We start from the raw sequence: 25135 nt of genomic DNA on the forward strand, positions 1-25135 counted from the left end.
CGCCCGTCCGCCCCTCCGCGCCCGCCGAGCTGGAGCCAGGCCCCGGCTTAGCCCGTCGCCACGGCAACGGCGGGCGCGCGGCGGCGCGTGCGGCGCGGGTGGGATAACGGCCGCAGCGCAACGGCCGCGCGCTCGGGGCGGTGGTGATGGGGGGGCGGTGGTGATGGGGGGGCGGTGGTGATGGGGGGGCTGTGGAGGGGGGGGCGGCAACGGGAGAGAGCGGGGTGGGGGGAGGCGGCCCCTGAGCCGCGGTGGTTCGGGCACTTGGCTTTGGGGAGCGCTTGTGCTGCTGGCAGGGGAGAGGGTGACAGCCCCGGCACCACTCGCCCGACCCGGCGGCTCCGCGGCGGCTCCCGCGGGCATGTCCAGCCGCTCCCCGACCCGCCGCCGCCCGCACCCGCCCCGCTCCCCAGCCTCGCACCCCTTCTTCCCCGGCGTGCCTCGCCGCTGCCGGGCTGGCCTTGGGTTAGCTCTCGGCTTCCTTTGTGGAGCTTGGGACCTCTCATCTTCCACATCCAGTAGCTTTTCTTTACATTGACCACCAAGTCCCTGATATCTGATCACAGCTTGCACGTTCTTTTGTCCTAAAGCAAACGTGGCTCTGGTGGCTTGTTGTACGACTGTACCAGCCTTCACAGACCTTTATGCATGATGGACAGCAGTGCTGCGAACGCTGGAGCTGCATAGAGAATAAAGCTAATAATAATAATAATGCTTCAATTCTCCCCTGTTCCTGTGGATAGAAAGGAGCTGTATCTTTCATTTGCACCTATTTTCTTTTAACTCTCCGTTCATTACAGAGGTAGCAGTGCCAGCTTGACCATTTCTTCCTTTCAGACAGCAAGGACTTGGCAAGCTTAATGGTTGCTTTGATCGTTTCTAGGGTTAAGTGTCGCAGTTCACCGGCTCTAGCATGTCATGCTAGATGGAGCTGGGTCTTATTGTCCATCTGTATGTGCATATGTTCATCTTGTTCCAAACAGGCAGCTTCTGGATTGGTGAGACATGTTAAGTGAAGTTTCCCTGATCAGAGTTGCTTGCTTTCAAGGGTTTTATTAAGTGACCAAGCATAGGAAAAGACATTGTTTCTGTTTGAGGATGTAATTAAATAGAGAAGAACTAAATTGTGCAGAGAAAGGCTGAATTTGGAGAGAAAGAAATAGCATGGCAACCCTGGGTTCTTCCTATGTGTTCCATATCTGATTATACAAATGCTTTTTCTTTTTGGGGCCCCTCAAACTGCCATTTCACCTTAGCAGAAAGGGATTCCAGTGGCACTGGGCTCACACAGCATCCTCCACTGCAGGCTCTTAAACCAAATTACAAATGCAACATACGAAAGCTCCTCAGTAAGCCTCAGTCTGAGAGGAAAAGACACAGGCAGAGGCAGAATGTGCTCAAGGTCACAGAGGAGCCTCTGGCACCGCTGGGAGAAAGAAATTGCTAGAGCTGCCGTGTCCTGACCTTGGTCCTCACCTGCCAGACTTCACCCTCCTGTCCTAAACAGGCAGCTGGAGTGAACACAGCCCTGGGCTTGAATATTACTCCTTTAGTAAACAATCTCTTTATTAACGAGTTTTTCACTGTATTCAAGGATGCCTGGAGGATGAGCTGGTGCTAGTGTGCTATAAAGAAGGATGATAAGGAGAACTTGGAGACCAATTGTGATGATCTTTACAGCTCCCCCTGCAAAGAGCTGCCTCCTTTCCTGATGCATGCTAATTTATAAATAGCCCCAATTCCGCTACTTAGAGAAAGCTTTCATTTCTCCTTGTCCTTGATGTGCGTGATACTCTGCAGTGGAGAGCAGATGTTTGTACCAGATTCTGCTCCCATGGAAATCAGGAGTGGAAGACTTGGAGGTGAGAGGTAAAACACCACCGAGGTTATCTCGAGTCTTCAGCTCAAGAGCTCCAGTTACAGCCAGTTTGAAAGGCCAGGAGATGCCCTTGGACTTAGCAATGTAGTCTCAAGCACATGCCTGTGTCTCTGCTGGAGACGAGCATCCTGTTGTCTGCAGAGTCCAGTTACAGCTAAAGCCGAAAAAAAAAATCTGTCTGCATAAAGAGGAATTTTCCTCAATTGCAGGAGTCAGCAGAGGACACTGCTTTGTCTCCGGCTCTGAAAGGGCTGAGGTTTGTGGGGTTTTTTTGTTCCATTTGCTCCCTTTTTCCCACTCCATGACTCTGATGGCACCTTCATCAGGAGAACAGTCACTGTCCCTTCTTTTCTATCCATATCCATCAGAGGATTTTGTTTTCCAGGTTGTTTGCTGCTGCTGAAACTATAGCAATAATGCTCCGGTATAGCTTTAACTTAAGGAAGAAACAAAACCACAAGACAAATCGGTCCAATTTATCACTGCAACAGAAATGTGCAATTCAGCTAAATCACCCCCACAGGCCAGCTTAGACTGCATCAATATTTAACAACCTCACAGCTCTGGCTTCACCTCTGCCCCTCCTCACCTCACAGTGTGTCCCCCAGGTTGTCACTCCACTGGTGGGGACAGCACCCCGTGCTTCCCTTGCTGTGAGCAGGGTCTGTCTCCAGGCTGCTGGGGCAGACTGCTCGCCATCCACAGTGACACAGCCCAGACCTGCTGGGCACGACCAAATTCTGCCCCTTTATCCTTCCTGGCTGGACTACTTGTGCAGCACATCTATGCCCCAGTAACAGCTCCCAGCTTTCTGGGCATGCCTGTGATCTCTGTCAATCAGACACATGGGAGCAGGACTGGACCCATCTCAGCTAACAGCATCTCTCCTACAGTCCATTTTTGGGTGATAGTATAACCCAGACAGGACTGTTCACCTGGTAGCAGGCTGGATGGAGGTGGCTTCTGCTCAGCTGTGTTCCCATTACTCAAGCAGGAATATTTTATCTCAGGAGCTGCAGTGAAATAAATAATCAGCAACATGTCCTGTAAGTGGTGCAAGAGGACCTGAAAAGAGGATGAGCCAAGCTTTGCCACATCCCTCCCACCCATGAGCAAAGGGAGGCAGCAGGGGAGATTTGGGATCTGTTCTGCTGGGCACCAGGCTCCAAACTGGCCACAGTGACTGGCATCCAAGAGCATCTCCCAGCTCCACCCTAGCATGCTGCAGTGGCTCCTCTCTGCCTGGGACAGCAACAGGAACAAGTGACAAGTTATGTGGTTATATATGGCCATCAGCATGTTCCCTCATGGCTCTTGTGCCTTAGTTCCCCTGGTCTGTAAAATGGAGATGACTGAGATCTCCTGGTGACAAGTACAAAGTAAGAATAAATATTTTTATTAATCAGGGCAGTGGTGGGGTAGGGGAATTTGCACTGCTGGGCTGGTAATAAATGATCCAGCAACTTGAATTCCTCCAGCGAGACTGCACCTTCCACCAGGCTCTCTGTTCACTTAAAAACCCCATTATACAGCAAATTGCACGTTACAAAGGGGGAGTTCATTATCCACTCAAACGTCAGTGAGTGGCAGAGGCCATAACCATCACAATAAATGGATTTTTGGTAAGAGGGCTCTATAATTCACTTAGTATTTAACACTGGCCAGGGGGCTCATCTCTACATCATATACATTAAGCAAAGCACCTTTGTTAATGTCCTCCTGTGCTAAAAAGCATAATGAGGGTGATTAGGAATAAACATAACATCAGAGGCTGCTGTCTCAAAACAGTTTGGGTCAGTGGCTGCATGGCAGAGGGGACTACACTGTGCGCAGAGGACTCATGTATTTGTGAGGGAACAGCTGGTTTGCTGCAGCTCATTCAGAGCTGCTGGGCGTTTTCCAGCACCAGGCCTGGCAGCTGCTAGGGCGTCACTTCCATCCCCTGTAGCGCTTGGTGACTGTCCCCCAGCCCTTCCCCTCTGGTGGTCATAGGGCACCTGCCTTGCTATGGGCACAGCTTAAAACTAACAGCAGGGCTGTGCAGAACAACATGTAAGTCAACAGACACATGCAAGTGCCCTGGCAAATACTTAATGGATTGTTCCACCAGTTAACTCTCCAAGAAAGTAACTGAGAGCCAATTCAATGCCTTCCAAATCACAGCTCTGTTAAAAAAGCTAACCTAGAGCACAGCTCTTCCTCTTGGCAGCTGTCCAGTTACTAATTTCAGTGTATCAGCTGCATCTGAATGGGCTTGGGCTTCTGCCCACTATTTGTATTTATTTGTTTTCCATTCATCTCCACTAAAATTAAAACTCAAAACCTTCTAGAGAGAATGTAAAATAAACATGCTGAACCAGTATTGCTGCCCACATACAACTAGCAGAAATCACTGTGCTTTTTTCCTCCTGTGCAGTGAGGTAAGATCTAATTCTTAAGACTTCCTGGGCCTCTCACCTAAAAAAATTGCATAGATGCATACAGCACTGGCTGCAGTCTTGAGTTCTTGCTTTCTGGGCACATCGGTAAGTAGCAGCTTTCAGCACTTGACTGTAGGTTTTTATTGTGTACCAGGTCACAGTGACTGCAGAGGCCCTGTGCTGGAGACCTTTCTGGATTAAACAGCATCTGCATGGTTTAAGAAGACAGAGCTGAAGGTCCAGATGGTCACATTGAGGCTCCAATCCCATATAACAGTTTGGACTGCGCCCATGTTACACTGCATTGCCCCGGCTGTGGAAAGAACTGTGTGCTCTATAGGAAAACACATATAAACCAAGAAGATTGGCATTTTTTTTCTCCCCTTGCTTTTTCCCTTGCTGCTGTGAAGAGGCTGGTGGAGGTTCCTCAGGCCAAGCCTGCTTGTGCCAACTGGAGAGAGCTGTTCTACCCTGTCGTAAGCACCTAGCCTGCCTACTGCTTGCCTGACTTCTTATTGATGTCTTGGTTTGTTCTGAACCCACTTTTATCCCAAAGCACATCACCTGATAAAATGTTTTGCTATAAAAGCCCAGGCTTTTACAATGGTGTGATTCTTCACGCATTCAAGTGTGAATAAGAATCAAAAAGCCAAAAGTTATGAACTTACTTTTAAAGGAATACAAATTACAAAATATCCTCATTTACCACTGCAGCATTTAAATCCTATTTGCAACAGCACAATCAGTAGGTTCTAACTGTTGATGTACAGGAAGAGATTCTTAATGAATAAAACACACCAAAATAAGGCTTTGGTCTTTTTCAGGGCTTTGTCTTACAATTCAAGTGTTTTCCTTCCTTAAAAACACACCCAAGTGAATGCGTAGTGCCAGGTATGAGTCTGGTTGAGTAAGAAATTGTTCTGCCTGTTACCTAAAAGGATTTCTTTCCACCAATAAATAGAGTTCCCAGTTCTGCATGTAGAGCGTCATCAGGAATGACATCATCCTCCTCAAACTCAACTCCAAGCTTCTTCCACCATGGCCAGCGAGTGTATTTCAGTATAGTGTTGTGGGATTGTCTTGCCTTGGTAGCTACAGGGATTGATCGACTCATAAAGACATCAAGATCTTTTTCTGTGGCCTCTGCTAACCTTGGAGCATCTGTAAGAATAAGGAACAGAGCTTTTCTGTGTTTTGTTTCTTATGCTGCAGTTTTACAAATATTTCAGACTAAAAGAGAAGGAGCACCACCCTCCCACTTCCCACTGTCCCAGGTCACGCCTTTCCCCATGCTGGCATTACAATTTTATGGCCGCATGATAAACCTGATTGGAGAAGCAATCCAAATTAAAGCTAGCCTGAAAAAATAAATATATAACAGGGGAGGGAGAAGAAGAGGGGAAAGCAGGACTACTTCATTCAGGTGCAGTGGTGGCATCCATACAAATTACTTTTTGTGAAACTATGACCTAACAGGAAGAGGATCTCCCGGTTGCCCCTGCTGGATCAGCACTCCTGCTGCAGGGTGACATCACTCTAGTTATTTCCACCACTCTGGCACAGCAACTCTGCGTATGCCCTGCCTGGGGGACACAGCACAGCGTAAGGGTCTGTTGCTGATTTGCCTGGTCAGAGACCGATGAGCTGCGGCGGTGACACAACACGTGACACACTAAGGAATGGAATTCAGTAACTTGCTGAATTTTGTCCTGCTTGGGTGCTCTCTGGTGGCTGCAGTTTGCTATTCTCACTCTTTCACTCCATGCTACTTGTCTGGAAGTAAAATAGCACAACACTGAATTTCGTTTCAAATAAAGCCAGAACAGAGAAAATGAAAACGTGGCTTGGAATTCATAGCTCAAAGATTTCCCTCTTTATCTGGAAGAGGTGAGAGCTCTTCAACCAGCAGCTTACTTACAACATAAGAAAACAGAACAAAGCAAAACAAATATAGATGAAGAGGTTGTGTGAAATCCCCTTCTTAGACATTTTAAAGCCTTTTACAGGGCCATTGCTTTTCTTGTGAACATATCAGAGAGAGACTTCTAGCAGAAGAATAAGCTGCTCCTTGAAAAGCAGGTGTCTATACTTAACCTATAGCAATCTCTAATAATGCCTGAATCTCAAAATAAGGTAAGTAGCAAAGAAAGATATTTCAGTTTTGAAATGAGGCTTTACCACTGTTGCCTCTAATTTTCTCTCTAAATTATTTTAATCCAAACGGTAATCAAATCTAAAACCAGAGCAGTCACATACTCATTAGCAGCTCCACATCAGTGTTGACCTGAGCCATTAACGTCTCTCTCCGCTGTGCTGCTCTCTGATCCAGTCTGCTCCTCAACAGGAACTCCGCCAGCTTTTCCTGGGCCTGCACGTGCAATTCCTTACTCATTTCTTCTGACATTTGGGAAGCCTGGAGGAAAAATTACAGTTTATTACTGCTAGGAGCCAGTTATTTTAAATCTTTTAGGGGCAGAATAATGTCTAAACAAGGAATGCAAATGCTGCTCTTAATTGTTAACTTAGTAATTTTGCTTCCTCTGCAGCTCTCTCCAAAACTAACCATCAAGCATATAAATTTTCCAATTACAGTTTGCTTTGACCCTTTTTATTCGATTAATGGTTAAAATTCCCAATATCCTAGTACCTTGCTCCAAACAAGCAGGGTTAATATATGCATACCTCACACAGATTATCTTGATCAGAGTTTATGAAGCTGAATACATTTAATCCTTACAGAATTTTATGTTGCATCATTAATGTGAATTATGAAATGACTAAGAAACAGACCGGATGCAACTTGATGTAGTCATCCACCTTCTGCTGCAAAGCCAGTCTCCGCTCATCAGTCAATCCCTTGGGATCTTTCCAAGGAGAGAGAGGTCTCCTCCTTCTCCGTTTTTCCAAGAATTTACAAGCCTTTGTAAAGAACATACGCAAAAATGACAATTACAGACAGGAAGTTTGTCTTCTTGCTTTGTTTGTAATCAATCAGTGAAAGAAAAATGTTTCAGTACTGCATCTGTTAAAGCATAAATTTAGCTATGATGCTAACGACAACATACAATGGTCAGCACGAATACTAAATAGTAAGAACACTCATAATAAATTAGTGACTCATCTGCAGCGTGGTGAAATTTCAACCTTAGGTTGCAAAGCAGCAGCTCATAGATTTTAGTTACAAGACTGTATCAGGCTTTGTACCCTGTGCAAGGTTTAGCCCATCTAAGCAACTGTGGCTCTAGACTATCATCCTCTGAATAACTCTTAAAATAAACTATGGCTACTTCGACAGTAAGAAAACAAACAGAGCTTTTTGAGGCATTGCAATAATCTACTCAGTCCTATCTAATGTTAGAACAAAGCATATATACTTACTGCTCTCTGAATGACAACAGCTGCTTTATACTCCTTAAGAGATTGTCTCTGTTGATGAAAATTTCTTCTTGCTCTATATCCTCGCCAGAATCTCTGTATAGTTAATGCTGATTTCCCCTCCATCTCCTCCATGTACTTATTTACCTGACCTACAAATGTAACAAAAATCCAGTTATAAGACTGTGGGTTGGGGTCTCTTTACAATTTGCACTTTTAATTCTCAAACTAGATAGTACCAAAAAAAAAGCTTGGGTGCTATCAGTTAAAAACCCCTCTTCATCCAAGGTCCACTAGCTGTGGGCCATGTCTCAGAGAACTGTAGCTGCAAAAGAGCTTTGTAACACAAGAGAACTGGGTCTCCCTTTCTCCTGTGTCATTTTGAAGGCAGCAGATCTTTATCAGCAGTTAGTGAGCCCTTGCGCAATTAGCATGTTCTTTGTCAGATAATTGAGTCAGGAGAAGAGACTGTAAGACTGCAGTACAAAGAGATGTGCAAGATTAGGCAATATTTGGAGAAAGTGTTCTTAAGGAGACCCAGACAGTTTAATCTTCTGATATAGTTTAATATAAATCATACCGGCATGGATTATTTCCAGTATGGCCAGCTGTCGTTCATGGAAGCGTCTCATGGCCCTCTGTCTCTGAAGTTGCATTTGCAGTTTTAGAGACTCGTCTTCCTTCTGCTTTTTTAAATGCTGCAGCTCCTGTTCCCGTTTAGCTCTGCAATACACAAATACATTAACAATTAGCTTAAGTTGTCCATTTCTTAAAAGCATCTCTCTTTCTCTCTGGTCCAGCATCAAGGGCGGAAATCCACAAAGCCATCTACCACCGCTACCGTTGGCTGCAGGACCACACCATGCAACGAGAAATCACCTGCAAGCTAACAAATTATCACACTATCTATAGCCACAAACGATTCCGAGCCAGTCACTCAATATGGTTTCAAATCGAAGGAGGTATTTTTACTTAGGATGAAGTTCTAAGGACCCTGAAGGGAAAGATGCTGCATGTGAGACATTCACAGCTAGCAGAACTAGAACAACAATTTTGATTCCATCTTCTAAGGAAGGGATAAAGCAACATTAACCATCTGCTCCAGTACACACCTTTTCCAGTGCATCCATCAGCATGCATGGCACATGCTTTCTGTAATACATATGATTATTTTTGTACCAACTGCAAGAGTAGATCAGAATGTTGGTTGTTAAGGCACACTTCTTAAATTTGGAGGGATTTTTTTTTCTCCAGGAAATACAGACTGACACATTTTCACCATCAACTTTGTTAACAGAACAACTAGGAAAGAATTTTCTTGCAAATTCTTTCTGATCGGTACTAGTTCTTGTAATTTGAGGTTAGGATGTTGCCCCACTGTGCCTGGCATTGGAAAAGTCCCAGCAGGCATTTCAGAGAAGAGACAACTGAAAACTCTAACCGGACCTAGAGTGTTTAAGCTAATAACAGCCTGTATACCAATTATACATACACTAACATATTAGTATAGAAATGAATATATTTATACTAAATATACTGATGTATCAATACTAATAATTACTGAGACCACCTAGACGTGGCCTCAGTGAAGCACAAGGAGCTGTGAGTAGGGACTCTCCCTCCCTTCACTACTTCTTTGCATCCCAGTGAACCTGACCTCATTAGTGGCTTAATGCTCAAGACTTCACGAGTTCACATCACAGCGAGGTAATGATGCGACCCTTCTTCTCCTATTGCAGCAAAATCATTTGCCCACTCAGGACCCGAGCACCCACACTGGGCCCACAGCCCCAAGTTCTGCTCTCCTCTAGCACTTTTCCAGGGACAATAAAAGGAGCACCTTAAGCACTAGGAAAGAGAACAAATGGACAGAGCACAGGCATATGGGGTACCAGAAAGGGGGAAAAAAGGCTGTAGCCTAAAATTAATGCCCAGAAATTTTGTTATTGCTGCATGTCACATACCTGTAGATTCACAGTACTATTATTTATGCATTTCCCACAAACTGAGTTGTAATTTTTGCACTAACTCCTCAGTCTCTCAGTCTCTCCACAGTCAGCTGTGTGGGGAAAGATGGGATGGAAGCTATTTTGTGGGAGAGATGCTCTGGATTTAAAGATCTGGTCCTAAGTGATAAAACAGCCTCCACCACGATCTGAGAGATCATAATCCTTTTATGACAGCAATGCAGACTTGAAGCGTGCCCACACATCTGCCTACAGAGACAGATCATGATATATGTGATTACATCAGAACAGTCTAAAGGAAACTAGAGGTTTTCAGCCTACACACTTCTGCAAATTGGAGCTGTAAATCTTCACATTTTTAATCCAGGCAGCACAAATTATACTTCTAAGTGGAACGATGTCACAGGATCAAACAGGACTTCTGATGACTTTTTTTTGGTATAACTACTAATAATTTTCCTTATAAATTTTTATCAGCTTGGCTAGGTAGAAAACTACAAGAATGTTTCATGAACTTCTCAGATGTGCATCTGTGAAACTATGAATAGTGTCTGTCACATATTTAAATGTTTCTTTGATACTGATTCTTTCCCATGTAGTCTGCAAAACACATGTTCTTCTTCATTCTCTGTTCCTCCTAATGACAAGACATATTTGTTTGCACAAGACCACACTGTGATGGGGAAATGCCTTTGAATAGAAGCAAAATACACACAGAGTAAGATCCAAGCTTCCTCAGCAGCTCATGGCACAGATAAACCTTTGTCTGATTAATACAAATTATTGCCATTTTAATAGTTCTACAATTAGCTATGTAATAGTGAACAATATTCACCAAGGCGACATTACTGAAACCACAAAGTTTCAGAAGTTTATGACTTGCAGAGTTTAAGATTTTCTGCTGGAGCTGCAGGTGAGCCAAGTTTGGAGTTTCAACCTCAGCAGTATTTAACCACACTTGTTCTAAAATAAATCTGTGAATATAACCAAACCCTGACTGCTAAAAATTCAAAAGTCCTCTCGAAAATTCTTCTAAAGTCATGCTTACAGTATTCCAAACATTATTTTTCAGAGTAACACTAACTGCAGCTTTGACCTACACAGAAATAAACCAACACTGGAGCTGTACAGTCACTATATTGTGCTCGGTACCTTGGGAATGAGCCATGAACAAACAACTGTGAGAATATTAATACATTTCCATTACTCTCAATTTTAAACAAACATTCAAAAGTCTATTTAAATGACTCAAGAACTACTTAAGAGGCGTGCACTAATTCTTACAATACTGAAAATATGACACAAGAAAGTCAAATAGCTTGTTGATTGCCGATAGCCTTGTCACCCTTTCCCTTCTCCTTTACCATGTTATGTCTTAGCCCATCACCCAAGTTTTCTGGGCTATGATTTTGGCTTGCAAGGTGCCTGATGAGGGAAGGAATATTCAAAGTGTATGGTGGAGTAAAAAGGAGTAATTAGGATGTCATTCTTGGTGTTGCAGCACAAAAGCTGGAGTGCCTGGTGACCCTCAACAGACACACTGATTGCCCCTGCAAATCTTCCAGACTTTAAAGATTACACCCTAGATAGTCCCGTATCTTCTTAATGCCAGTCTAGATAACAAATCCTAACTGTGCATTATTATCAAGGTGTTAGAAAGCAATGTGATTTGACTAATTGATTTATAAGATCTAGTTTTGACACAGTAGTGCTCAACATGCACAAAAAAAGGTTGAAAAAACCTGCTGTGGAGTCCAAACTTGATTTAGATCCCTTAACCTATGTTAAATTCACACTAAATTTCTCAAAAAAGTTAGCCTAACATATGTTAACTTTACTGATGAAATCCTTCTTCAAATAAGACAAGCATTATTTTCATAGCTTCATTTGTCTATGGTGCTTCAAGTCAGAGGATACTATTTCTAGGTCATTGAGGTAACTCCACTTCTGAGAGTCAATGATTTCAAATATTAATGAAGAACAAAGTCTTGCAAGCACTATACTGAGCAGGCACTGTGGTCCTTAGTTCCTGTAGCATCCTGGCATGGCAGATTGGAAACTCCAGGACAGCTCCGCATTCAGCTTATGGTGGAATTTTGTGCCATGTTAACTCTGAACCAGTTAACTGCTCTACCACCAGTCCATTATCTTCTATAGCTATTTAGTGTGCCGCACTTTTAGTTTTCCGTATGCCATAAATTTTTACACTGAAAACATATAAAAGCATCATAGAAGTAAGTTTTTTCATGGAGAAGTTTGGCAGCTGGGAAAGGACAGTTGGAGCTTTTGGCACCAGAAGTACCGGTTAGGTACTGCTGGAAAAGCACATTGTTTGGATGTTTCTGCTAAAAGAATCTGTAGTGAAACAGCTCATATTTGCATTACATTACCTTCATGTTTCAAAATAACAGCTGACTGGAACAAGGCATCTTCAAGACGAAAGAACGCTCGGTCAGCCCAAACTTATGCCCTGGGATATGGAACAAATCCTCACATAAGCTCTTTCCAGGAAGGATGGGAAGTGAATGGGAATAGCCAGAATAGATTTATCACAGGCAAATCATATTTGACCAGCCTGACTGCCTTCTGCAATGAGACGACTGGCTCTCGGGACAAGGGGAGAGCAGTGGGTGTCGTTTTCCTTGACTTTAGCAAGGCTACCATCACAGTTGCCCATGCAGGGCAGGGCTGACACTCAGAGGAACCTCCACAAACACATAAAACGTGTTAACAGAAACCACATGAAGTTCAAATAGGAAGTTCTACACCTGGCACAAAATAACCTCATGAACTGGGACAGGTTGGATAGTGACTCCCTGGACAGCAGTGCCAATGGAAAGGACCTGGGGTTCCTGGTGGGTGACAAGTTGGACGTGAGGCAGTAGTGTGCCTTTGTGGTAACAAAAGCTAGTTGTGTAGTGGGCTGCACGAGCACAGCAGAGGCAGGAGGTCAAGGAAGATTATTATTTTGCTTTACTCAACACTCTTGAGGACACACCTGGAATATCTGCCACGCTCTACTGGGCCCTCCAGTAGAAGACAGTTGTTGACAAAGTGAAGGGATAGTGACTGTTCAGATTGGAGCAATTAGGGATATGGAATGTGTGATACACAGAGGCAAAGGGTTTGTGTAGGCTGAAGGAAAGGAAGACAGAGCCAGACTCTTAGAGGTGCATAGAAAAAGGACAAGAGGCAGTGCTGAAAAGCTACAGCATGGAAATTTCCACTGACTGTAACAGAAGAATTCTTCACAAGGTGGACCAAGTGAGATTGTGGGATCTTCCTCCTTGGGGACCTGTAGAAGTGGATACCGCCCCAAGCAGCTGGATCCCAGTCTGAGGCTGGCCCTGCTTCAAGCAGGAGGCAGGATTAGATGACTTAAATTTTCCCTGTCACTCTGTGACCCGAGGAAAACCAAACCAAACCAAACCAAACCAAACCAAACCAAACCAAACCAAACCAAACCAAACCAAACCAAATCTTCTTACTAGATTCTCCTCTTTAGTGCTTTTCACAAAGCCAAACTGTTTACCTGAAGCTTCTCTGTAAAGTGGTCACTGCTTGGGGTAGTTTTTTCAGCCTTTTCCTTGTCTGAAATCCTCTCCACGTAGCCTGGATTATACAAGCTGCTTGATGCTGCCTCTGAAATCAGTAAAGCAGTTGGTAGTGTATTTTCTCGGCATATAAAACCACTTTATTACTGCTGCGTATTTGGAACAATCCCAGCTTTTTGGCCAATAAACATTGGTTTTCAAATGCATCAAAATTCAGTATTTGTAACAGCTTGGGGAATTTAAGGTCGTATAAGACAGTTACTATCATGAAGCCTGTACTTGCTCCAAAGGCAGCTAATCTGATCATCTGGATCAATGCTATGGTAAAAAAAAATGAATCTACAGCACAAATATAAAATATATATTAGCTGCATTGATCAATGTTAGAAATTTGTATTTAAAACACCTGAAGCACTTAATATTTCAAATGGTGGTTCAATCAAAATACTTGCACTAGAGAGAACAGAAAGACAAGTTTGGAGAATTAGGAACAGGAAAAATGTTACTTTTGCAGTATGACCAGAGTCACTGAAATGCAACAAATCTGGAAAAAAAAATAAATTCCATTCTTAAATGGAATTTTTTTTAGGAAAAAACCCCACAACACAAAACACTCCGCTCTGTCAAAGATGAAATCAGGTCTTTACAAATGTAACTCTGATTTCCTTTCAAGTATTTTCTCTGAGAAACCTGCATGTAAAATTCTGGCATGCAGTTCATAAAACACACGTCATTCCATTTATTTGGAACACAGCCCAGAAGGTGTTCTTACCAAATATTTTTGCTATAAGACTTAATTCTATTTGAATGCTGCCTGGAATTCAGAGCTCTAAATCTGTGACACTGATGTAAGAAAAGCAGATATGGTTATTTTTGTTTTATAGTTAGCAAAACTAAATTAATTCTTTTCCCCTATGGTTGTACAAAAATCTATGATGAATCTGCAACAGAAAGTCAATCTCCCATGTCACAGTCCCATATCTTAACCATTGGACAATTTCTTGATGTCTTCAAAAATGATGGAGAGAAAAAATAAAATTAGGAAATTTAAAAATCTATTATTATAGTGAGAAAAATAACATAAGCTCTGAAAAGCATCAACAAAGTGACAGAGTAAATCCATTCTAAACATGTACAGATCACATGTAACTAGGATTTCAAATACAAAAGTTTCATTAAACTTCAGCACCTGCATTTCTCCTTTTCCATTGGATTGTTCCAAGTACAGCAGGTCCAAGAGTTGACCAAGATCCCTGTCAAACCCTTTGCCAGTCCACTGTTTACTTAAAAGCCCTTTTAATCCTAAGAGAGGGAGAGAGAGAGAAGCAGCTCAGGTGAATTTTTCTTTTCAGGATTTCAAACTAACAATTTTCAAGCCAAAAAAATCAAACCTGATTCTATGTGCAAAAGAAAGGTAGATTGGAGCTGAACACCAGTCATCTTTGAATTCCAGCACAGAATATTATCAACAAATATCTGGTGCTCCAGCCATCATAGAGAAGTACTATACAGTGGTTGTAACTCTGTATGTCCAAGTCACTATCTATTGTGTCTACATAACTGGCAGTTAAATTATCAATGTGCTTTCAGTGTCTTATCAGAAAGTCATTGTAATGTACTAAAAGGATGTAAAGCACCATGCAAGTGCTGGCTTTTGTTAGCACTGCCTTCATATTTTTTCATAATAAAATCTGTTTATTTACAACTGTAATTCCTTGATGTCTTATCTGTATAAAATAGTGTAATTGTGAGTATATGTGCATCCAATCCCTGAGACAAAATAGCTTTTTAGGTTTGCAGTAGCTGAAAAGCACACTTGTACTCCTCCCACAACACACACACACTCCCTGTGCTGCACACAGGCCGCAAGTAGACAGTAACACCCACTCTTCAGCTTTGTATCAGACAAATTCCAGAGCTTGGGAGTTCTGCAGGGAGTTGGAGGGAAACAGAAGGAGGGCAGAAAGAAGACGTGTTTGGATAGCCTCCTGAAGAAGTGCAGATACAAATAACTTTTCCATCTTCAAATAATTGGCCATGAGCATATTCATATAGTGGGCAACTCCAACACTCATATATATACATACAGGATCTGGATATGGAGTACAAAGCCCTTCATGTAAACAGAAATGGCACCTCAGTTCTATCACACATGCACCATTTTGGAAAGATGATTATGATTAAATACTTGAGGTGGGAGACAGGTAAGACTCCAAATGGAGTCAGTGGGTGCCCCAAGGCCACCTGAGCTCTGCAGAAGCACGTAGCCTGCCTACACAAGGCAGGACCCTCACAGGAGTCCTGCAGGTCTGACACAACATTTGCCAGTTTCTGTACAGACTACGCAGCCACAGGCATCATGCAGCTACTGACAAGGAGTACAAGCGTGCTCCTCAGATGTGTCAGCCTATGGAAACACGATGTAAAGACTGTGCTAATCCTGGAGATAGGAGGTTCAGGTGATGTTCCCACCCCCGGCAGGCTGCCTTTACTGACAGAAGCTCACACTGAAGTACTTCACAGTGGTAACAGCTCTGAGCCGCTGTGAAGCCAAGTTACTTCAATGAGATGGCCAGATGGTGGAAATGCTGTAACACTTTCTTTGTTGCTGCTTTTTCTCAAACTATCCAAAGGGTTCCAAATCCTGAGTGAAAACTAACATAAGGACTCTAACTTTAAAAAAAAAAAAAAAAAGGAGGAAAAAAGTGATCTTTTTTTTCTTAGTGGAAACAGGACATATATAGAAGAGAGATGAAGAGTCTCTAAATGACTGTGGCACATTGTGATTCTAGAGCAAAATTAAACATAACGCTTTGATGGAGATTTGCACCCCTTCAGACAAGCCAGCATTCTACAGCTGGGATAATCAGATCATCACAGCAGCTTCACAAGAATCGGCGATGTGCTACCAGCCTTAGGCACGTTGATACTTCATTTCACACCAAGAGGAAGCCCTCCTCTCTCAATTCTGTAGGCAAAAGGGCAGAAAAGCTGCCCATGTGGTCCAGAAATTTATCTGGCTGGTACTACCACTGGTCAGCAGAAGTGTACAAAAAGGGAATTGGACTTTTTTGTCTAGCATACCCACTTTTTACTGTCCTTGTCCCCAAAGGACTGAGGCTGCTCACAAGTAGTTCTGATCATCAATAACATCCAGAATATAAAAGACCTGGCAAATATCAAATCTTTCTTAGTCTTCATGGGCATGACAGAAGACAAAAAGGTTTCCTGAAGCTCCCTGCTAGGCTAGAGACAGACACATTAAATGGAACACCTCATTAAGTAATGGAAAATATAGAGCACATTATATGCATACTCAGCCTCCTCATCTAAAGGCAAGAATTCTTGCAAAGGGTTCAATCTAATCACTTGGGTATCGAAAGACAGTCAGCTCCTCAGTAAGAGAACAGCACCTATCAGATAAGCAGATCTGTAACAGCCAGGGTCAGAAATTGGCTTTAAGTAAAACTTTCATGCTTCTGGGTTAGTGAGCCTTAGCACACTAGCAGGTGTTTGACACACGGCTCTTACCGTGGTGGTGCAAGCACCCTGCACTAGGATCTCTCAATAGCCAACCTGCACGGCAAAAAAGATGCAGAACATCACACAGAAATAAGTATGGCCCATCAGGTTGGAAATGACAAATAACAGCTTTAAACGTCAAGTTGCCATATGCAGAGTAATGAGAGGCAATGGGCACAGACTGAAGCACAGGAGGTTCCATCTACACACAAGGAGAAACTTCTTTACTTTGAGGGTGCCAGAGCCCTGGAACAGGCTGCCCAGAGAGGCTGCGGAGTCTCCTTCTCTGGAGACATTCAAAACCTGCCTGGACACATTCCTGTGCGATTTGCTCTGTGAACCTGCTTCAGCAGCTGGGTTGGACTAGATGATCTCCAGAGGTCCCTTCCAAGCCCAGCCACTCTGTGATTCTGTGAATCCTCACTACACAGAAAATAATAAATCTAAGAAACAGAAAGAGGTGTGGCACCTTAAACTAAATGAAAAGGAACAGAAAAAAACCTCAACCAACCAACCAACCAACCAACCAACACAGCACTGCAGTTTCCGTCTGTATTGGATAGTTACTGAACCAAGATGGGAAACCACCATCTTTGTATTTTACAGTGAATGTAAGAGGTCCCATGAACGTTTACAAACCTTTGTAGCGAGTTGTGAGTAACTTCACAAGCTGCTTGCAAAATTTTGCCACCAACAATAGCAGTTTTGTAGCCGCATTTCCTATGACAGGATTGGTGGTAGATGAAAGCTTATAAACAAGTTCATCCAAAATGGAGTGAAGGGTCTCTTCATCAACCTGAAGCAAGACAGAGCTTAAAAAAACGTAGGGGGGCGAGGGACAGAATGGAAAGGTTAGTTACAAACTGTGAGCTTTGTAACAGTGACTTATTTCTAGATTAGTCAGTGATTCAGCAAGCAAACATCCTCAGCTAGCTGGACCATCAATCTGATCCAGGCAGTACTACTGTTTCAACCAACCAGTTCCTATTCCCTCAATTTAACAACAGGATAAATAAGTATTTTTTGCTATTTGTACAGCAATACTAGGAAAACCAATCATCCAATTCTTGTATATGAAAAAGTTCTATTATACCAAGCCACAATGAACTAAGTTTTAAATTTTGAATTCAGAAAAAAAAATTATTTAAAAACTACTAACCTATTGACTCTGAAAATGCTGTGTAAAATAGACATTGTTATAATTGCTGTTTCAGTATCATCTGTTATTAACACCTGCAGGAAGTGATCATTTTGCAGCACTGAAAAAAAAACAGCACCACAAAAAAAAAGCAAAGAAATCACACAGACAGAACAACAGAATTAAAAAATCTTTAAAACAAATAAACTTCATTATGGAACATAAGCCATAGCAAGTAAAACCAGATACTGTGTCTGGAACAAACTCTCTCTTTTATAATTTTTGCACTAAAACATACTAGAATAAGTAAACTACTTCAACATCCAAAAAAACATGTCACGCCCTGTTTTTCTGCCTTTGGATGTCCCTCAGGCACTGGTGTTGCAATGGAATAAAAGCTTATAAACCTTTTATGTTACACTAGTGCCAGTTTCTTATTACAACAGTGGAATTATCACTGGGGCAACAATAACTGGAAAAGATAAGGACTTCAATCTTGACAGTTTGCCACACCAGGTTTACTTAATACAAGTCCACTGATGTCATTAGAGCACCATCTTTTTTATTCCACTATATCACTGTCTAAAATATTTAGTAATTTTTCTGGCCATGTGTGGTTTTAGTTACACATCTTACGATCCTTACATTTTTGTTCTATATTAGAAACAAAACCAAATTCTGCTTTTTAAAATCAGTGTGATTAACATTGGTTTAATTGAAAGCTTATTGTGGTCAGAAGTGTATAGTAAATGTTGTTAGATGTGTATAAAATTTATTGGCATGGCAACAACTCCAGAAATCTGTGTTCAAGTCCACTTTTCAGTGTTGGCAATGTACACTGGTCAAATTTCCGCATATGTTAAACACACATAGTTAAAAAGATCAACAGTATCTTATCAGAAAACAAAACAGAACAGTAGGGTTTTTTAAGATATAGAATTACAAAGGGAAATTACAGGAAAAGACGTTTAATGTTTGTCTCTGAAAAATTAGAGGAGGAGCACTTTAGTATTTCCCTTTAGTGGATCTTTTCCACTTTAGATATTGCTGTTTCTGTTGAGTGGAATAGTTTAAGAAAATGAATTAACAGCTACTCCATTTTAGAAAACTAAGTGGACATTAGCTTAGGAGTGATTCTTGATACCTATACATGGCATAAATAAATTTTCAGGTGTTTTATGGGTTTACTTTTCCCTTACCACACGTTGCTAGTTGAATGTGCCCACCGAACAGCCAGCAGATGGCATCAGCTACTGTTCGGAACCAGTGTAAAAAATCTTGTTTTTCTTCATCCTAAACAAAAGAGAAGTAGATAAAAGCATGTGTATGTATCTTCACTGAAGACTTCAGCTTGGTGTAGTGGAAAGGTTTGTGTGCTTCAGGGATTTGGAGACCAGAACTCCATCAAATTCCCAAATGAGGTTGATGAAACCATAGGAATCAGTCAAAAAAACCAACTTGCAAGTCCTTCAAGGCCAGAGATCAATCAAGAAAATCTAAACATACTAAAAAAAGCATATATTCCTAAAAATATCATAACAGGGAGAGAGAAGTTTTGTTTTCTCCTTAAAAAATATTTGATAGTATAGGATGGTTAAGAAGACAAATAATAGCTCAGTACAAATGCATCATAGATTTAATCCACAAAGTGGGAAATATATTCTTTAAGATTAAAGCACAGGAAAAAAAAATGTAAAAAGTGGCCAAGGAGACAGCTAAAATGGAAAAGGCTCCTAAAACTGGCACGGTGAGGCTTCAGAAGCACCTCCTAGTTGGAAGTGTGGGAACAAACACCAAACCACTATTAAGCTGAGGTTTGATCAGGCTGCCAAACAGACTTCGTTATGTGCTGGTCTGTGATAATACCAGACTAGAAAGAATGATCAGGAAGAATCCAGGTTTTAACACGTGAAGGCACATACACCTGCACAGCCTAGAGTCTGTATTCCAGGTGTGAGCCACTGGTAATCTAAAATCTTGGTACATGGGACAGCAAAGGAACTTTTGATAGTACTGCATTGCTGAGAAATGTTGTTATAAAGAACTTGGCCTGATATCTCCCACATTTCTCGAGCCTCCTCAAATGAAACTGTGGAAAGCCTATTTCTGGATCCATGCTGTAACTCCCAGCTGACAGTCAGGATTTAACTTTTTATTTAGTTCTTACTGACAAGGAGAGATACAAAATCACAGTAGTAAATTAAGCTGTAATATTATCTGTTCTGTGTTTTGGCAATACGACAGTTTCTGAAAGCTATTTCAGTACTTCCCTTGACTTCAAAGACTTGCACAAAAAGAAAATGAGGGCAGAATAAACTACAAATCTCCACTGGTAGAGTGGGATTTCCAGAGTTCCACTGAACAAGCACCAAGTCTGGGTGCCCAGTCACTTCTGAGACCACAAGGTTTGAAAGCCAAAGTACTAATTATAATGTAGACTGCATTTGCATTCAAAAGAAATCTTTACCCACAAGCATGACTCAAGTAGCATTTAGACTGAGACATAATATGAAAGTGTGGGGGAAATTACATATTGTGGATAAGACTCGAGTTTCCTGGGATATCATTCAGGAAGCTTCCTTCTTAAGCACTAAATGCTCTTCTCAAGTAGAGAACTAACAGAAAATATGCTACTCTACTGCTACTTTCTGATAATTGATTGTGTTTGCAGTGCCCAGCACAATGCTCCATAGGAAACCTCTGACTAAGTGCAAGAAGCCAGTGAGGCAAGAAATGAGATACTGAGGGGAAATGGGAATAGTAAACTAGCAGAATACATGAGGTTGGTTATTTAATTTTTTTTCTTTTTTCCTTTTGACTCTAGAACACAGGATGTTTCAAATGTATGAGGGAACCTACCAGGACAAACTCTTTCTTCTCTGCTGCAAAGACAGCAATGTGAGGAAGTGTTCAAATCTAGAAATCCACAGAGTCTGCCTTTGGAGTTCCTAACATGCGCATTTAGAAGCAGTGAGCATTTCAGGAATTTTTTGCCAATTTTGTGGCAGAAATTGTGTGGCAAAACAAGCTTCAACATATCTGATTCAAAGTCTTAAGACTTCCTAAACCTTTTTTTGTAAAGCTGAATAAAGCAGTGGGAACAGAGCTGTCACAAAGACTGAACTAATTGTATGCAAAGTTAAAAAGACACTACCGTGACCGGGATGCTGCCTTGTGTTTGGCATTTTTTTTCTATCCTACTGCTCTAATTCTTCTATCCTACATTTAATTGCATTCCTTCCCCCACTTTTAATATTTGTGGAAAGTAGTAGCCATACTCTCTAAAAAAAACTATGATAAAAAACAAGCAACAAGCTTTGCACACGTAATGGAGTGAATGCTCCACAAGAACAGGTTTCTATTTCAGAGCTCCAAGGCATAAGAAAAACTCCGTCATTTCTGGAAAATAAATTGTCATAATAGTGTCCCTAGAATAATATCCTTATACAATACGTAACCTTGGAAAGTTTACAGAAGTTCTCTGCTCTTTCAACTATGAAATTTAAATACCTTGATTGTTCGGATAAATCGTGCTTGCAAGCGTCTTCCCAAAAACAGCAGGTTGTCTATGGCTGAAGGAAGAAATTTATTGTGAAATTCCTCAGGATCTTCTTTCACCTCTAGTCCTACACAACAATGACTGAAATGGAAAAAGAAACAAGAAAAAAGAAAATCAATCTCAATAGTCGAGGGCCTGTTTGAACAGCTTTGAATGAATGTCACGTCATCAGAGAAGAAATGCTTCACTGGCATGGGACAATTCAACACTGAACAACAGTTAACTGCTGTGACTGGCTCCAAGGTAGCTGCCTCAAAAGGAAGAGGAATCACTGCCAGGCTAGAGACAGCAAGTATATTACTACTTATTATAGAACGTCTTAGTTCAAAACATATACAAGACACTTTCTCCTTTAGCTTCATAGGATCTGTTCAGGCCTGTTCCACATGGTAGGGAAGGGCTCTGATGGTCATAAAGAAGAAAAAAAAAAAAAGAAAGGCAAAATAGAAAGGTAGACAAAAGCCTGATAAAGTGAGCCTGATGGTGAACAGGGTGCAGATCAGGCAACAAAAATATGTATAAAAAAATATTACCACAAAATCTTCAGAAAGTCTGTCTACAACTTTTGTCTCACTGAGCAATACACGTGGGCTAGAAATCAGTTCTTCAGATTTCAGTTTTCTTATTTTACTCACTGCAAACATGTTGGCCATTTCTAGACGACTTTTTACAAGAAACCGCATGTTTTACAACTAACAAGTTTTTCAGTTCTGTACTCTGCACTGATATTGGTGCAACAAAAGAGTCTTCCTAACTTTTTATTCATTTTGCTTTCTGACACCTTATCTAGGCTTTTTGTGAATGCACACACGTAAAGCTTCGCTTCCCAAAGCCCTTGGAAAACAAATTCTAGGCATGAAGCTGAGATTCATCTAGTTACAAAAGGACATATTTATAGCTAAAATAAATTTCTGTTTTCTCTGCAAACTGGAATAGCTTATAGGGAATGGTTTAAGTATGCCACAACTCTGGCGATAAATCTTGTATCTCTCAGTGAAAATCTTGGCATTAAAAATTCATACTGCAGATATGACATAAATAAGAGAAGGTTGTCTAATTGTTTCATGCCTTAGAATTTTGCTCCCTAATTAAACCAAAATCAAGTACAACTTGGGGAAGATTTAAAACTTATTATTTTTCCTGACATTGAAAACTGAGATTGGATCACTGGGAATTTGAGTTTAAAATTGTCTTATTTACTAGCTATGAATTAAAGTTAATTATGCCATTCTCACAATATCACTACATCAAGCTATCTAGTCTGTATTAACTTTGTCCTCTGTTATGTTTAAAGTGTAAACAGATACTTAAAATGGGTATATTAAACAGATATTTAAATAAAGTTAAGCCAAGCTGTGAGTCAATCAGGCTAAAGATTTTTGCAGGATGAAATCTAAGTAAACAAACTTTTAAAAATAACTACAATTCAAAATTAGCAATTACTGGGTAAGAATTGTGACACCGATGACTCCTGCTCACAAAAAGTATAAGACCAACACAAAAACTGTTCCCACCAAACAGTTTACCCAGCTCAACGAAACACAATGCGAATGAATTAAACAGGACCAATTAGGCTATGCCTGACCCCTCTGCTCTTGACTGCTCCCTGCACTTTAACCCTGCCCTTTCCTGAACAACAAGCCTTGTTCTGGATGGAAGCCCATGTATTACAGCTTGAAAAGAAAAAGAGTGAGATGAAAGGCCAGAAAGAAAACAAGAAAACTTTTTAGCATTTCTTTTTTACCTTAGTATCTCTGCTAGCTGGGTAGCAGTAGCCCAGCCTCCACGCAGTCGAGAATGGTCTTGTCTAAGGACCAGCATGCAGTACTGAGTAAGGTCATAGTTGTATATATCTTGCTTAATTTTTTTGGATTCTTCAGATCCCAAGGAAGCACTATTTAAAATTCCTATGTGAAGCAGGAGAGAGACAGAGAGGAACACAAGAATCTGATGCACAAGATTTTTTTTTCCTTTTTTCCAAAACATAAGAGGAATGTGTGCACATGGAGCCAGGATTAAGGTAATTCTAAAAGTGCTAACAACAGCATAAAATGTTTTTTCAGCATTTTTCACTTCTACAGCTATAATCCATTTGTTATAATTGGGAAGGATAGCTAAACTCTAAACTTAGGTTTCTATTTTCTCATTACACATTTAGTTCTAAAACGTGCATTACCTGGGATATAGCCCATTTGTATGAATATTCTAGGCCAGATAAAACCACAACCACTGTGAAACATACAGCTTCCTTATAATTACATCCCAGTTTAGAACAGGACCTAACTTGTTTCCACCATTCCTATGAGCAGAGGCTATGTGGCAAAAGGCAATACATGGGCAGTCACACAGGAGTTTAGGATTGCGTATCTATGTTAAAACTTAAAAATTTAATAGTGATGACCACTCTGGCTCTCTACCCAAAAGCACTGGGAGACAGTGATCTGACCAAGCGTGAGATCCTTGCTCACACCAGCAGAAGTCTACAAACACAGTGGCAGCTAAGAAGGCTTCCCCTCCACTTGCTCTCCAGCTCTTCCTCCTTACTCTTGTCAAGCCAAATGCCACTCAACCCTGTTCTCAGGAAAGGCTGCTTATCAGCCTTACAGAGCTTCCAGCCCTGCCAGAAATGCTCAGAAAAACCTGTTTAAGGAGGCAGACGGAAGGACTGTCCATACTTCACTACCTCATCCTTTTATTTTAGAAACGGTATTAATTACCCTTTAACTTGAGAAGCAGCAGGGGGATGTCCTGTTCTTTGCTCTCAGTGACCTGAGCAGCCAAGGCCAGCACCCGGGGGTCTGCAGCCGCCCACCCCGCGCTGGGCGCGTTGGCCATAGCAAGCAGAAAGAGGCCCGAGATACCATCGATTCAAGCCTCCTTCCCTTTTCAATTGTTTCAGTGAAGGCGTGGGGGTCCTTAAGCAACCACTTCCATCAAGCCTCCAGCTCCCTCAGCGGGGAGTTCACGCTCCGATCTGGCCCCTGAGGAAGTAAAGAAACATGGAGGAAGCCCCATGCACGGTCCTTCACGTCGCCTCTCGAGGCCGCGGGCAGCAGGACCGGCTCTGCCAGCAGCGCAGGGGTCCAGCAGGGCGGCCCGAGAGAGGCCTCCCTGAAGGCCGCCAGCATCGCCTCAGCCACGGGCGGGGGCGGGAAGGGGCCGCGGAAGGGCGCTGCCCGCCAGCAGGGCGGAGAGGGAGAAGTGCCTTCTCCCATCACAGTCACCTCAGTGCGCCCGCGGTCTCCACGAGCGACGGCCCCGATGCCACGGAGCGCCCGGGACGCTCTGAGGGAAACCCCTTTCCCGCTCACAGCCCCGACCCCTCTCACCGCCACGCGGGAGCCCCCGCACTTCGGGGCCGGGGGGGGAGGTCGGGAATCGGAAAACCAATCCCGCTGGCTCTAACCCGACCGCTCCCCCATACCCCCCCCTTCCCTCTCAGCTGTGTGGTCGCGGCCGCTCTCCACCAACCAGAACTCTCCCGTGAAAGAGGAGGGTGTCATTTGCATATCCGCGTGCGGGGCTGGCACCTCCCACAGCCCCACTCGTGGAAATCTACAGAGCGCTGCCTCGCCTCCCAATCCGAACCCGCGCTGCCTGTGACGCACCGCTTGAGGGGGCGGGGCTCCTCCGCCGCCGACCTGTAGAACGCTAGGTGGGCGGGACCAACCCGGGCAGAAGGGGGAGTGTGGGCGTGTCCAATGCGGTGCGAGGGATGTTC

The 25135-nt window shown here is 42.5% G+C and overlaps 1 protein-coding gene across 1 annotated transcript; it reads right to left on the reverse strand.

Moving 5' to 3' along the window:
- Positions 1 to 5230: 5230 nt before the first annotated feature.
- Positions 5231 to 24910, reverse strand: IQCB1 (IQ motif containing B1; the record flags this gene model as incomplete). Its single annotated transcript, XM_080346787.1, has 14 exons — positions 24886 to 24910; positions 24132 to 24395; positions 23159 to 23321; positions 21366 to 21495; positions 19055 to 19148; positions 17877 to 17976; positions 17357 to 17529; positions 14385 to 14497; positions 13174 to 13283; positions 8255 to 8397; positions 7678 to 7826; positions 7090 to 7218; positions 6556 to 6712; positions 5231 to 5460 (listed from the first exon to the last, which is right to left on the reverse strand). The coding sequence occupies exons 2-14, from the start codon at positions 24247 to 24249 to the stop codon at positions 5231 to 5233; spliced, it is 1809 nt and encodes a 602-aa protein (XP_080202913.1). The 5' UTR covers positions 24250 to 24395; positions 24886 to 24910.
- Positions 24911 to 25135: the final 225 nt, after the last annotated feature.

This window comes from Nesoenas mayeri, assembly GCF_963082525.1.
Source record: "Nesoenas mayeri genome assembly, chromosome: 6".
In the NCBI taxonomy this organism is placed as follows: Eukaryota; Metazoa; Chordata; class Aves; order Columbiformes; family Columbidae; genus Nesoenas; species Nesoenas mayeri.